This window comes from Phoca vitulina, unplaced genomic scaffold (genome assembly GCF_004348235.1).
Source record: "Phoca vitulina isolate PV1807 unplaced genomic scaffold, GSC_HSeal_1.0 scaffold12, whole genome shotgun sequence".
Classification (NCBI taxonomy): Eukaryota; Metazoa; Chordata; class Mammalia; order Carnivora; family Phocidae; genus Phoca; species Phoca vitulina.
In genome coordinates this window covers 49,045,980-49,062,101 of record NW_022589715.1, presented here as the reverse complement: position 1 = coordinate 49,062,101, position 16,122 = coordinate 49,045,980, and the positions used below count along the sequence as shown (strand labels likewise).

The 16,122-nt window shown below is 41.5% G+C and overlaps 1 protein-coding gene across 1 annotated transcript in view; it reads right to left on the bottom strand.

The window, feature by feature from the left end:
- Nucleotides 1–4,271: 4,271 nt before the first annotated feature.
- Nucleotides 4,272–16,122, bottom strand: part of LRPPRC (leucine rich pentatricopeptide repeat containing) — a 104,906-nt gene continuing 93,055 nt past the window's right edge. The window contains exons 33-38 of the mRNA XM_032411076.1: nucleotides 15,283–15,422; nucleotides 15,036–15,151; nucleotides 12,479–12,553; nucleotides 10,294–10,378; nucleotides 8,165–8,307; nucleotides 4,272–6,283 (exon numbers count right to left, since the gene is read on the bottom strand). Of these exons, the coding sequence (XP_032266967.1) occupies nucleotides 6,227–6,283; nucleotides 8,165–8,307; nucleotides 10,294–10,378; nucleotides 12,479–12,553; nucleotides 15,036–15,151; nucleotides 15,283–15,422 (616 nt within the window). The 3' untranslated portion in view covers nucleotides 4,272–6,226. The remainder of the gene's footprint in view (nucleotides 6,284–8,164; nucleotides 8,308–10,293; nucleotides 10,379–12,478; nucleotides 12,554–15,035; nucleotides 15,152–15,282; nucleotides 15,423–16,122) is intronic.

Genomic DNA, 16,122 nt, shown 5'->3' with positions numbered 1-16,122 from the left:
GATTTGGCCCTGGGAGCCCATTCAAGTGGGCTTCTGCATCCTTTTGATCTGTCCCCATCGTTGAGTGAACACTTTCTTTCACAAAGTGTTTCAGGCTCATCTTGTACTTTTCCACCCACAGTCCTTAGACCCAGTGCTTAGAAAGCAGACATTTCTCTAAAAAATCTTGGTTCCTTTTAGTGGAAAATGGTATCTAAAAGCCAAGATCTGAGTGGTAAGTCTGTGCATTGCTACTGGGACATCACTGCCCCCAGGCCCTCTCAGGAGGCGAAGCTGGGAATGCATACATGTATACACAGGTCTGTATGTGTGTGCACACACACACCTCCCTGTACACTAATACAGCCAGTTCCCAAATTGCAGCACACCATAGGGCTGATGCTAATATTCTCCTTTTCTGTGTTTGTAACTCCCTTTTCCAATTGTGAGAAACCTGGATTCCACTGGCCTTCATATTTTCATTCATTTGGTTAATCCCCTGTATGTAACCAATCTCGCATCTACACCACATTTTTTCCGGTGTGTAGATACCCTCCTCACCCTGCTGGGGCTGTATCTCCCCCATCAAGCTGTCCCCTAGTCTGCACAGATGCCGTCCTCATCCTATTCCAGCCCACCCCGGCTCCTCATCCCACACCCACACTGCGGTCATCTAAAGGCTTTAGGCCTGAAGGGAGAAAGAAGGAGGAAGAGCACATTGGGCTTTTTCATGAACTCCCCAGTGATTCCAACGTGCAGTGAGGGCGGACAGCCACTGGGGTATATCATCTGACTGAGTTATGGCCACTCAGTTTACAAGGGGTCTTAATGACTCAGTGGGCTCTGGTGTGCAGGGCTGTCGGGGAAAGGGGCAAAGTGCCAAGGCCGGAGAATGGGAGAAACTCCAGCAGCGGCCATTTCTTTTTTTGCTGGAGCATCCTGGTTCTCCACCCTGGTTGCCCACCCTGGAGCTTTAACAAATAACCACTGTGGACCCACACCCAGAGATTCTGATTTCATGGGGCTGTTTTTTGAAAGAAACAAAACCAAATGAACAAACTGCTCCCCAGGGTGTGCAGGTGGTCTACTCAGCCCCTCCCTGCCCTGAAAGGGGGAGAGGTCTGCCTGTGAGTAATTTTCAAAAGCAGGGGTCACAAACTCTTCCTGTTAAGGGTCAGATAGTATTTCAGGCTTTGAGGGCCACTCAATTCTGTTGCAGTGTTGAAAGCCACCACAGACAATTCTAAAGTACGGGAGATGTGGTTGTGTCCCGGTGAGACATTACTTAGAAACACAGCGCTCTGGATTTGTCCCAAGGCTGTAGGCTTTGCACACCCTTGACCAGAAGGCAAAAGTTTTGAAGTTTGCATTTTAAGCCCTCCAATTTCTTATGCTATTGACAGGGAAATTTTAATTAAGCAGAAAGTAATTACCTATACTGACTCAATTTTTTTTTTTTTTTTTAAAGTAGGCCCCATACCTAGTGTGGAGCCCAACACAGGGCTTGAACTCACAACCTCGAGATCAAGACCTGAGCTGAGACCAAGAGTCGGATGCTTAACTGCCTGAACCACCCAGGCGCCCGACTCAATATTTCTGATGTGATTTCATTTTTTCCTGCTTTTGTTCCTATAAAAATGATGTAAGGCCTAATCTTGCCCTGGGTCAAGCTCATTTCACCAGTCAGGTTCACAGAGAGAGAGATCTTGTGCTTGCTGTTTTCTTTTTTTTTTTTTAAGATTTTATTTATTTATTTGAGAGAGAGAGAATGAGAGACAGAGAGCATGAGAGGGAGGAGGGTCAGAGGGAGAAGCAGACTCCCTGCCGAGCAGGGAGCCCGATGTGGGACTCGATCCTGGGACTCCAGGACCATGACCTGAGCCGAAGGCAGTCGCTTAACCAACTGAGCCACCCAGGCGCCCTGTGCTTGCTGTTTTCTTTCTCCCACTCGACTTGTTTTGATTCCAGATCAAACAGCTAGCAGCAGGGATATTTAAGTGGACACCAAATCCAAGTGCTAACCGCAGACCTGGTAGATGTAGGGGCTCTACCGAGACTCAAGTACTACTCAGTGGAGGCCCCCTCCCTCAGGCCAGCCCCAGGCGGGCAGAGCCCAGCTCATTTCCTGCTGCACATGTGGTTGTTAGCAGCTAACAATCAAAACAGTAGTATTTTAAGCAGTGGGTTGAGATTTTTTAACACACACCAACTCAGAGGCCAGATAACACTTCTCAGCTTTCCACGTCATAGTGCCCATGTTTCTTGTCTTTTTGTAAAGTTGGAGCTACTCCTTGTTTCCCCAAACTGCTAAAAAGCCCCACTGCCCCGTGTTAAAAATGAAGCTCTTTATTTTTGTTGATCCCTCTCTTGTACTGAAGTGGCTTCCATTACACATTTGAAAGCCCTCCTCCTCCTGACAGTAAACTTGAACATATTTTCCATGTGGGAACACGGGTTTTAAAGGACTTCTTGGGCCTCGACTCCCACTATCCTGGCTCTGAGCTACAAAGTGGCATCTTTGATCTCTTAGGAAGACAAGTGTGTGTGTGAGGAAACCCTCCAGTGCATGCAAGGCACACATCTCAGAAAGAGCATGGCTTGTAAAGCGGGACAGGTGCTGTGCTCATTGTTCATTCGACGACGCGTACTGGGTGCCAAGCAGGGCCAGGTTCTGTTCTAACTGGCGTAGAGCTCACTGTCTGGGGGAGGAAACGACATAAGCAAGTAAATAATGAGAGTTTCAGCAAGTGCATGCCTGGGGCAGGGTTGGTGAAGATACTACTTTCAAGAGATCTCTGTAAGCTCGGATCCCGACGGCCAGCCATTGTCCAAACAAATGTGCAGGGGCGCCAAGTATGAAGTCAGTTAAATGTTTTTGCTCTGCCTGAACCGGATGATGTTTCTTTTCTTCTGATGGTTCTTTTCTTCGTGCAAAAAAGAAAAAGATAAGTGCTTATTTTGAATTTGCAAATGCAGCCATTTCCTTTATTTGTACTAAGGCTGCATAATGTGGGCTTTGTAAAGTCCGTGGGTCTGAAAGCACGATATATTCCTAATGGAAACAGCAAAGTGATAAATTACCATGATTGTGTACCCCCTGCAGCTATTAGCTCGACCATACTTCAGGAATGTTGCTTTCACTTTATAGAAACTCTACAAATATTGGTTTGTCAGAAAGACAAATATTAAATGAAAATTGTGCTCAAACACATGAGAAAACGTATGCAGAGCACACACACTGCAGACTAGAGGAATAAATTGTACAGGGAAGAACAATTTGCAATATAAAGCTTGCTTAATAATTTACTGGAATTCACAAACTTGGCATTTATGCCAGGCTCTGGGTATTTGACTAAATGGAAGAAAATAACCTTACAATGTAAAGCTGTTGGGACTGGGAACATTTGTTTTAATGTGAAAGCTTGCTTTCTTAAAAATAGAAATATCTCAACAGTTTAGAGGTTCTAATTTGACTTTTAACTGGATTTTTAACTGAATTTAAAATTTAACTGGATTGTTTTTGGGAAGTCGGAGTCCTAGCCATGTGATAAATCACCGTGATTCTGATCACTGTGGGTAAATTAACTTCTGTAAGCCCGGATGTTTCTCATCGTGAATGTGACGGAAGAGGGGCGCCCGATGCACAGTACCAGGTGCTCATGGTTAGCTCCGCAGAACACACGGACCAGACAACAGTACATGGGGGGCCTGCGGCCAGGACTATGCAAGGTCTGGGCTTACAGACGTGACACACAGAACCGGGGCCTGGGGAGTTCACAAGCTGCATGGTACGTGGCTCTTTTAAGTGGCTGCGGGAGCCCTGGAGAGATAGTAGGCTAGGTGGGGAGAAGGGCCAAGAAGCCACAGAGAGGAGCCCCCCAAGGTTGGCCGCAGCAAGCTCACCCGAGGAAGGAACAGGGGGGTAAGGCAAGGGGGTAAGTGTGCCCGGGACCACTCTGTGCAGCTGTGGAATGCTCCTTCTGACACTTAACGCAGATAAAACCATCTTCGCTTTCAGTGTCCATTTACCATATATCCACCTCTACTAATTAATTCTCGCCAACTCTGTACCTCAGGGATCTCAAATATCTGCTTGTTCTTACAACATAGAAGCCGTGATATTGTTGCTTCTCTACACACAAACCGTACACCATTTAGCAAAGAAATTCTAGCCGCAATAGAGGTAGCTACCACACAGTTTTTAATTTAAAATTTTAAGACTAAAGTCCTTGAAATGATAAAAGTGATTATGCAAAAATTTGATTAAGATTAAAAATGAAGAAGCTCACAGGTTTTTGGAGTATAATTTATTCAAAGCATTTCACATTAAAATTATATTAAATTCATGAACATACAATTACATGTAAAACATGATACTTTCCAAAAGTTTACAATGACATTTACTTTTTTAGAGTTAGCTGTTTGCTTATAATTTTAGTCTAAAACGTATTATTGTGTGCTATAATTGTGTTTGCTCTCTATTTGTTTCAATTTTGCTATTAGATATTTAGAAAGCATTTCTTAGCCCACATAAAATACACAATTACATTTTTAATATTTAAATTCAAAAGGGGAAGCCAGTAGTGCTGTTTAGAATGCTAGATGAGGGATTTGTACCTATTTCCTCGGCACTACACCTGGCATTTTACCAGCGTCAATATACAAGGCTGGCTTGGAGTCACTTCATGCAAATAAGATTATACTCTGTCTCTGGCCCAGACAAAACTGGGAAGTCCAGGGTATGTCCCAAGGTTATGCCTCTTCTGAGAGACCTATTTCAATGAACATCAATAAAGTGTTGCTCCAATAACTTATGGTTAGCATAACTGTAAAAAATAGGGCCTGCTTCAGTGGAATCACTAACAGGCGTGAGGCTCATGGCCAAGCAGACAATACAGGTACATACACAACAGCTCCAGGTCCTGCCCCTGGGGAGCAAACAAAGGAGAGCTTCATTAAGTCCTCTAGGCTGGGACTTGGCATTGGCCGAGGCCTCTGAACCCTGAGGTCTAACTCCACAAAACAGAGATGAAGGAAAGCACGGCCAATCCCATGATGACGTTTACTTCTTGGCTTCCCTCATCAACGCACCCCTCCCTTTTGTGTCATCTGCAGGCTCTAGATGAAGGATGGCTGGGTCCACAACTCAGGGCAGCAGCACAACCAGCATGAGGCCAGCTTACTTCCTACAAGGCAGGGTCTCCCCTCATGTAAATAGTGGGAACCACTGATTTCAAATGGATAAGGATAAACCTCAAATAAAACATTTTCAACGTTTTGGGTAATTAATTACCTAATCCCCAAATAGGTCACTGTTGCATATTAAGACACTTTTGTAATGGTAAAGTGTTTCACAACCCAGCCTGAATTCTTCTACAGTAACAACGGATAATATAGATATTAATAGGCATGAAAGCCAATTTGGGGATAACTTTGATAACACTGAATACAAACGACAACTTCCTTCACATATACAATCACACATTCAAAGGATGAGTATGAAGTAACAAAAGCCTAGGGTAGGGTGTACTCGTGCTGGCAAACCTGAAACCAAGACAAGAGGTAATGCACTGCTCTCCGCTTCATGATCCAAGTCACAGCTAGGACTCAGGCTTAGAGCCATCTATGAACAGAGCCTCAGAAGCCTCCGTGGTAGAAGGGAAAGCATGGCAGGGAGCAGCCAGGCATTGGCAAATAGCACCCTGACCGAGGGCAAGGAAAACGAGTGCTAGATGTGACAGCCATTTACATGCCTACCGGTGACAGCCATTTACAAAACTGGAAAATAATGCAGGGTTTCACACATGAAGAGAATTCCTATCATAGAATAATAAAGCCTTAGGAAGCTCACTGAGCATCATTTTGTCTAGCTCCAAAATTTTCAGATACACAGTATTAACAAGCAAGTCTTAAATAAAGGAATGACATTTTTATGAAAATAATGAACAAAACAGAACAGGGGACCTGAAGAGTCACTGGGAGAAGAACCCTGAAAACTTACAGCTTCAAACATCAGAAGCCGTCGAAAAAAATGCTGTAGAATTTATGTTGTCGGCAAAACCCCAAAAAGTCTAGTGACTAAGTGCACAGTTACTGTCAATAAAGTGTTGAAAATATATACATTATGAATAAAAAAAATACACAAAGTAACTTTTCATTTATTTATTCTGTACTCTCAAATATATTTAAAAAATAACATTTTAGACATTGAATCACAAATACACACAAAATATAGTGCCTGCTTGCTTCACAAAGGGTTTTCCCTTGATTCCTTTAACTGCTTTGCATAAAATTCGAAGCTTTCCTGTTAAGGAGACAAAGGGAGGGAAGTTACAGGTATAGTCACTCGCGAGAACTCGTGGCACAAAACTCAAAAGTCATACAAAACAAAACAAAACCCTCAAAAGGCATAAAGTGCTGCAAACTGATAGCAAAGACCGCTGGGCCCGTGGCAAGTGCTGTCCCCTCAAGCCTCGGCACTCCTTTCTGTTCATGAAGTCAATTAGCTGAAGGGCCTCGAGTCTAGAGTTAAAGCTGCACCAAGAGCCTCTGCTGTGTGTGCGCATGTGCATGTGCGTGCAGGTATTCACACCTGGCTACGGAAGGTTCAAAAAAAAACACGGTGTACTGACTGGCAGCTTAATGACACAATAAAAAGGAATTTTGCATGTATGATTTCTCTTATTAAAATAGAACAAAACAAACAAAATTTCCTGGGCAACTGATTAAAAATGGGCAGAGGACCTGAAGAGACATTTTTCCGAAGAAGACATCCAGATGGCAAAGAGACACATGAAAAGATGCTCAACACCACTCATCACCACAGAAATGCAAATCAAAACCACAACGAGGTAGCACCTCATACCTGTCAGAATGGCTAGGATACAAAAGACAAGAAATAACAAGTGCTGGTGAGGATGTGGAGAAAAGGGGACCCCCCCTGCACTGTTGGTGGGAATGTAAAGTGGTGCAGCCACTGTGCAAACAGTATGGAGGTTCCTCAAAAAACTAAAAAATGGAAATACCATATGATCCAGTAAGTCCACCACTGGATATTCACCAAAAGAAAACAAAAACACCAATTTGAAAAGATACACACCCCCATGTTCACCGCAGTATTATTTACAGTAGCCAAGACATGGAGACAACTTAAGTGTGCATCAAGGGATGAATGGATAAAGAAAATGTGATACGTACATATATATATATATGATACACACACACAAGATTATTCAGCCATAAAAAGGAATAAAATCTTGCCATCTGCGACAACATGGATAGACCTTGAGAGCTTTAAGCTAAATGGAATAAATCACAAAGAAAAGACAAATACCAAAGAACCTCACTTACATGTGGAAAAATACCATATAACCTCACTTATGTGGAATCTAAAAAACAAAACAAAAATCAAAAACCAAAAAACAAAAAGCCCCAAGCTCATGGTGTACAGAACAGGCTGGTGGTTGCCTCCAGTGGGCAAAAGGGATGAAGGGAGACAAAAGGTACAAATTTCCAGTTAATAAAATGAGTACGTCATAGGGATGGAATGTCCAGCATGGTGACTCTAGTCCATAATACAGTATTGCATATGGGAAAGTAGCTAGGAGAGTGGATCTTGAACGTTCTCATCACAAGAAAAAAATTTGTAACTATGTGTGGTGATGGATGTTAATGGATTTACTGTGGTGATCCTTTTGCCATATACACAAATATGGAATCACTACGTTGCACACCTGAAGCTATTATAAGGTTATGTCAATTCTACCTAAATTAAAAACAAACAAAAAAAACCTTCCTAGACGAAGAAATAAAAACCAACGTGCTTAAAATGAACAAGTAATTCACAGGGAGACAATGAACACAGCTATTGAAATACAGGCCATTAAATCCTATTTCAAGTTGAAATGATGAGAGAACTGCCCCAAGGACATTTGATAAATCCATACCTATAGCTGAAGGTCTGAGACTGACTTTATTTCAAACCTCAGTCCCATGGGACCATGTTCTCCCACAGCCAAACCCACAGCCCGACTGCTCAGTTCCGGAAGCCCTCCTCTGAGGCCTCTTCACAGAGATCTAATCCTTATGTAATTAAGTATTCAACTTTTTTTTTTTTTTTTTTACACATTAATATGAAGCATACGTAAATCTGTAGAGGTATTCCCCCCCATTAAGAAATACTCACAGGGGGTTCGGTGAAGGGGACAGGCTCTCCAGCATTCTTCAGCAAAACTGCATAACGCTTTAGAAACAGATCATTCAATTTTATATTCCTTGCAGTCAGATATTCATATAGCGCTTTAGCAGATACAGCATCCTTGTCTAAGACTGGAAAAAAGATATTAATCACAGATAAAGACAACCTACCTTCCTCTTTTCCCAAGAACACTTAGCCATTCAGGGACTCCTGAATCCCTTTATTCCAAGACAAACGAATACTTAACTACTTTCAGCAAAAAAACCACATCCAGAGTCTACCAGCTCCCTCACTCCTCCCCACACCTCTCATTCAGCATTAGTCAGGATGAAAGAGAAGGAAGATGACAAAAAAAGCTACTAAAGGACCCATGATAGTTAAAAGTGACCACAAACCAAAGTCCTCAATCATGGAGTAAACACACACCATTCAACCCTCTTCTGCTTAAAACCACACTTGAAATCAAGCTAATTCAAGGACTGTTGTGAGGGTCATGTAAATTATGTGGAAATCGAGACCTATATCAGATAGAGATCATCAGCTAAACAACACCAAAAAGACTGGCAATACATTCTACTGTAAAAGAAGCAAATATGAGGAATATGTTTGGCTACAGTAACAAAAAATATTCTAAATACATTATCTGCATAAAAGAACTATACACATCTACCTAACAATAACAAGTTACACTAATATTTATTTCACTTAAATGGCTGATGAAGTAGCCTAGGGGCTAAGTTTAGCTGGCTCTCCGGTTGTGGCTGCCGTGTAGAAATTTCACTTCCAGGTTTACTGTTGAGATTACAAGGGCTCTACTAGCAATTACTGTTGGTAGTTCAACTCTTTAATTTTGCATTAGATTGTCACCATCTAAGCACCTGACAATGCCCTACCCTACAACAGTGCTGCAGAACCGATCCCAACTCCAGCAGCGCCAGGGCAGATGGAAGAAGTCAATCCAAGGATCACTCCAAGGATCTCCCAAAAGGGAGCGAGCATGGATGACTCATCAGTTCTCACTGGACTTGAACAGATCTTTGCAGTTTGGGTGAAGTCAATTTCCTGTCTATAGGAAAACTGATCCCTGCAGGGGCCAAAACCTTTCTCTGCCACTATCAAGGGCTGAGCTCAAGCTCTACCATCTTCCAGGAAGCTACTCAGAAAACTCTTCCATCTTGCCTTTCACTACCTTCCTGGTCTCCCTGTTCCTCCCCGTCCCAATTCCCAAGTGGGATTACACAGTTTAGTAGCAGTTTTATTCTATTTTGACACTATTTCGTGGTATTTACTTATTACTTAGCATCTCCCAAACCCCCTAATTGAACTTTGAGAAGTTTATGATTATTGCCTCTATTTTGAAATATATCACGGTCCCCTCGTAAGGGTGGAAAATGGAGAACCAAGTTACTAATTCTGATTGCAGTTTGTTGTCCGGACAACAATAAAATCAACAAAGCAATTCTTTATTTACCCCTTGCCTCACGTGAGCAAATCAGTGGGTGGCAGATGGATAGGTGATCATAACTAGGAAATGAAATGCTTACATTTACCTTGATTACTGAGAAAATTTTAGCCTGGTTCCCTTTCATATGTGATGAGCTGGCAATCGGGGAACAAACTGCTTAAATAAGACTGCAATTTCAACTGTGATTTAAAGTAAAATCTTGGGGCCCACCTTTTAATTAAGGGGTCTGTTAGTTCAAAAATGGAGGCAGGTGGGGAGGGTACTGAAGGAGCAAGAAGGCAAGTCACGTAACAGTCTCAAACATGTACCCATTTCATGTTATGTTTCAGGTGGCCTTGGGGAGACTGGATTGCTTCCCAGGATATATATGCCCAAGTATATATACTTCCAAGTCTTTCCGGGAGCCTGGGGTCCTATTCAACGTAGCTGGGCCCCGATGAAGATGCTCAGTGATACTTTTTTATGTTAAAGTTATATGAATAAGTACATATTTTTCTTAAACACAGTTTTAAAACATTTTCTAAAACTAAATCAATTATTCATATCATAGTTACCTAATATTTAGGATTACTGTCTTTCAGTTGAAGACTTAGTTGACTATACTACAAATATCTACCTCACCTAAATAACAAAGTCAGATTAAACTTATTACCATAGCTTTTCATGACCGAAGTGTATGCTTCTTCCTTTTCAATTAATTCAGGAATCAATTCTAACAAAGATTTCAGAGTTGATGCCTAGGAAATTAAATATAGGCAATGTTACCACAACTCGAAAGAAGAGTGAAGTAAAACACTGATTTATGGACATTGTATCAGGAAATCTTCACAACAATTAACAACACAACTGTCTATTGAATTTAATAAACTTTTTTCCCTTCTGTATATCTTAGTATTTATTGTCCATTTAATAATTTACAGCCAAAACAAACAAGCTTCTTTCAAAAATTAATGAAATTCCATTCACACTTCTATGAATATTTTTCTAAAATATCATGAAGACTGCTTCTTTTGTCAATTGGTAGCCTTACCAAGAAGTTATGAGATCCCAAAGAGTAGAAAGAGGTAATAACTGTATCTTCCAAGTGCCAAGATTTTTAAATAAAATGTGAAGAATTCAATCAAACATTCCAGAAGTGTTCCCTGCTTCGTATATAAAAAGAGGATTTCCAGATCTCACTGGAATGTTTACTTGATTACTTTCAGAGGTTATCTGGACACACCTATTGGTTTAGTTCCTGTAGTGAATACAGACCTGCCACACCCTAGTGATAACCAAAAACATTCCGATACTGCTGGATAAATCAAGGAAGGATTTTATATACCTTTATGCCATGTTCCCATCTCACAAAAGAAACTACATTTGGCTTACTTATTCTGCCAAACAGCTAGACACTGTAACTGGAATTTTTTAAAAATCCTAATTCACTTTTTACACATTTACTCAATCTATATAATGGGATCTGCATCCTGTCAGGACTTCCTACAATTTAAAGTCTCCTGGGAGGAATGTTCTCAGCAGATATATTACTGTACACTTCCTGTCCATCTTCCAAGCAAGGCAGTAGGTTACTTGGCATATGGGCATGGACCCATATGTACAGTGACAAGCGCTTTTTAGATTTCTTACATTTTTTAATCACAAATTTAAAAACAGTCTCTTTGAAAAGCCGTTTGCTGTAAATAAATCTGAGTCAGAGATAAAAAGTGCAATTAGGTAAATTAAAAAAAAAAAAAAAAAAACAAGACAAAAAGCAGTGTGTTAGTGTGGGGGAAATTAAGGAGAACGAGACCTCTCAGACTGGAAACCTAAATGTTTTGCATAAAATAAACATTACAATTGGCACTCAGTTTGAAACTTTATGTGCCCAAATAAACTAAGAATGGGGTTTGTGGTACTCAATAGGTAAAATCAGATCTACAAAAAGTTTTTGGAAATATGTTTTATTCTTTTTTTTTTTAAGATTTTATTTATTTATTCATAAGAGATAGAGAGAGAGAGAGAGAGAGGCAGAGGGGGAAAAAGGCTCCCCAATGAGCAGGGAGCCCAATGCGGAACCCGATCCCAGGACCCTGGGATCATGACCTGTGCCAAAGGCAGAAGCTTAACCATCTGAGCCACCCAGGTGCCCTTTTTTTTTTTAACATCAAAAATAGGACTTGGTTCTGGTTTTACACACACACACACATACACATACACATACGTAGCTTTTAGTGTAAATAAGGTAACTATACAAATAGAGAACATGAATTTGTGGCACATGCCAGTTTTAAAGCCAAGTGGCCCATCTACCTGACGGCTTGGACCTGAGAAATGGCCAGAAGTAGCCACCAGCACAGACAGACACTCTGCAGTGGGACATGTCCCTCCGCAGTGCTTCCCCACTGTTAAATGGACCAAATGACCTAAGCAACAGGATTTTTATCTTCCATTTTTAAGGACCCTTTCTTTCTTTCTTTCTTTTTTTTTTTTTAAAGTAATCTCTACACCCAATTTGGGGCTCGAACTCACAACCCCGAGATCAAGAGTCGCATGCTCTACCCACTGAGCCAGCCAGGTGCCCCTGTAAGAGCCCTTTCTTAGGGCTCTTCTCACACAACTGCATGAAGGGGGAATTCACTGTGTGAACTTCTTTTGCATTTCCAGTACAAGAATGGAGCCAGAACTGACTCTGTATCAACATCTAAAAAAGTAAACAAGTAGAGACAAGCAAAATCTTCAGTCTCTATAGTGTTTTTAGGTAAGGTACTGAACCAAAGCTCTTAACGTGAAACTCGGTACCCTGAACAAGCCTGGCTTCTAGCATCCCTGATCTGTCAGCAAGTCAAGCACAGTACCTTTCCTGGTCTCTGAGAGCTCCTGATACAGAACACCAAGAAGATTGAAGTTTGTTCAGCAATCGCGCCACATCTCTAAAAATTGAAACATCATTCAGTAAATGAAGGTTTTTGATAAACAAGTAGACCAAGGTGAATATTTCCAATTAACAAAGTTCACAATAATACAGTAATGTATCATTACCAATGGGAAGGCCTAATCGTCAACCCATTTTTGTACGGTAAGAAAACAGAAAACAAATGGGAGCTACGCCGAGCCCTCGGGAATATGTCGCCCTTGGCACTGCAAGTATGAAGTTTGTTTAAACAGAAAAGGGAAAAATTAAACTAATGCTTCAACAACCACAGAATAAGGTTTAGGACTGCAAAGAAAGAGGAAAAAAAGAAGCACTATTCCTCTCCAATTATTCTGCCAAGCATTCACAAGTGAGCTAGGGATCATAAGGTTAATTATACATTTAATAAGGTGTCAGGGAGATAACTGCTCGTTTCTTTATAAAAATTAAAATGTACAAAGCAAGTTCTCTTTAAAGTATAATTACCTACACTTATGCATACAAAAGGACTGATTTCAATCTCTCTATTTTATAAAAGGCTTTCATTGCAACAGACAGCCAGCGCTTGAGAAAGAGACAAAAGTTAAACTCAAAAAAAAAAAAAGAAAGTTTATATGACAGACCAGATAAATCAAGTGTCTATCCAATCTTAGATGCTATAGTGAAATCAAATATGGCAAGACAATATTTTAGTTTACACTCATCACAGATGTCATTCTTTTAAGTTTCTCAAAGCACACTGCTCTTTCAAAGCTTTAAAACACTGTCAATACTAAAACGAATAGTACAAAAAGAACTTTTGGGGACACGCAGAGAACATTTACATTATAAACTGATGTTTTCGACATCTGTGAATAAAGTATTCTTCGCTGCAGCAAGAATAATCTTTTGCTGTTTGACAAGCAGGTAAAGGATGGGTAAAGGGTTTCTCGTCGGAAGCCTCCGTCTACTGAAGGGATGACAACGAAAAGACCGTGGGGGCTGCATCAACACACAGCTGTCACCAGGAGCGCGACAGGCCGCTGTGTGAGTGCGGCTCCGAGGGCCCAGGCAGCACCCCGCCGCCTCCCAGCCGAGGCTGTTGTCAGCGTGCACTCCAGCAAGCGCCCGGATGGTGATGGCTCGGGACAAGCTGGCAGATGAAAGAGCAAGTGCCACTTTCTGAAGAACCATCAAAATAGTGTGTTAAAGATGTATAATGAGAGACGCACATCCCCCTGGTAGGTACACTGAGTTATGTACACAGCAGGATAAAGCCTTAGAGTTTATTCCTTTCAGATGGAACTTTTAACATTAAAGGCAGCAAGGGAAGACAATGAAAAGCTTCCTGGAATCCCTATCTAAGATAAACTGCCTTTTCTGTTACAAAAAAAAAGGGGGGGAGGGAGGGTGGGTGGGGGGAAAGGAATCAAACCAAACCAGACAAGAACATTCCCAATTAGCTGGAGTTTCTCTCTGTCCAGGAACAGAAAGTAAAAAAGCCGTAGAGGCAAGTGCCAATTTCCACCTTTTACAAAACCGTTCACACAGAGAAATTTCTCAAAACTCCCTTTAAAAATGGCTTGGGTTCTGCCAACCAAATGAACCTGAAGGATCCGAACGAACGAGAGCTCCAGCACAGGGGTGCGGTTTCACCTTCCCTATCTACCACTTAACATGTTTCGCAGCTCATAAAAACGGAACTGAACATAATACTATTTACTATCAGAAATTGGTCCCAGGCCTCAATTTGACACAGGGAGTCTACACAAACACAGCCGTTGGCGGGATCACGGTGACTGTTTGACTGCCACCTGCTGGGAAGGGCTCCCCAGCGGCGCCTGTTTGTGTACATTGCCAGTGGCAGCTCCGATCACCCACCGTTCTGTCGGCACTTGGCACAGCTTTATACTTAGTGCTGTTAAAATGGCATGAATGCAGTTGTCTCCTTCCCTGAAGATTGCTAATTTAACTGAGAGTGCGGGCCACAGAGACCTGCATTTGTCATTTAATGTGTCTGTGACACACAAGTGAATAGAAAGCAAATTCAACTCTTAATAAACCTTGAATAAGGCACTGAGAATGTTTGAGTATTCAAGTGAGAAGCTGTACTTGAAAAGCAAACATTTCCTACTTTTTGTTTGCAAACTGTGTTGCCATGGTGATGCACAGTCTTTAGCGCATTAGAGAAATTAAAGTAGGAAATCAAAGGAGTGGTTTTGCATTACCTATCTGCACAGAAACATTTGTCTTTAAATCAGTCAGCAAAACACGTCTTCCCTCACTCCCCTTTAAACCTAAGGGGTTCGGCATTTCTAGCACGGACTGGCATCTTTAAAACCAGCAGCCTCCAACTTACAGTCCAGTCCGTGTCACGGGACCTTGATTCACACTGAATGTACATGTACTAGCAGCACCATGCTCCATTGCCGGCAGCCTACCCCACAGCTAGGTCTGGTAATTTCTCAATTTACTTCTCACGAGCCCCAAGCCCCGCTGCTCCAGGTGTGGTGAGTCATTACCTGTAGGAGAGCTCTGGCATCATCCACCTTGCCTGAATCCAGAAGCTGAAGGAAAAGATCAGTGACAGGTTTGTAAACTGCAAACTGATTGGCCAGTCTCTCTGCCATGATGCTTACTGAAAAAGTAACAGGTAAGAGAAAGCTTTTGTTTAAACAGTGGTATAACTCATCCACAAAAGACATCTGGTCCAGGCTGACCAGAGAGAAAATGTGCTTCTGTGTTTTTTAGCAAGAACAGCTCACTTACTCTTTTCAACGGCTGCTTCCAACTGCTCCTCTATTACTTTTCTGAATAAGTATGCCAAGCCAAAGTACTGGGGTTCCACAGTTTGATTCTCCGAAGTAAGCATATTTTCAATGTTTTCTATTGCAACATCTATGTTATTGCTGTAAGACAAAGCAAAATAAATTGTAAAAAAAAAAAAGTCTTGCTTTTGTATTAACATGGCAGGCAGTTTTAGTATGAGAACTTACTTTGGGACTCACACATACAAATACTTCAGGAAAAAAAGGAAATATAAATACCACTAACCCGGATAAAAACCACTATGCAAATTGAACTTAATCACATGGAGGTGGCAAAGGCAATCACTAGGTAGTTCATGCTACAATAACTGAAGTAGTTGCTTATTGTAAAACACTGCTCTGGAGACAAGATCGAACACATATATAGAAGAATCAATGACAGTAACTTAAAGTAGTTTAGCTTAAATATCTAATTTGATTTTGCAGCTCTTTGGGTATAAAATGAAAACTTATTTTAAGTGCTATAACTTTGGCTTTATGATCTACAACTACTCCCTACTGCATGAGGTGAAGATCTTGCATAATACCTCAGGATTCTTAAAGATGCTCATGAGGTCTTCAAAGGTCTACTTTTTTTTTTTTTTAAAGATTTTATTTATTTGACAGAGAGAGAGAGTGAGAGCAGGAACACAAGCAGGGGGAGTGGGAGAGGGAGAAGCAGACTTCCCGCCAAGCAGGGAGCCCGACGTGGGGCTCGATCCCAGGACTCTGGGATCATGACCTGAGCCGAAGGCAGACGCTTAACGACTGAGCCACCCAGGCGCCCCTCAAAGGTCTACTT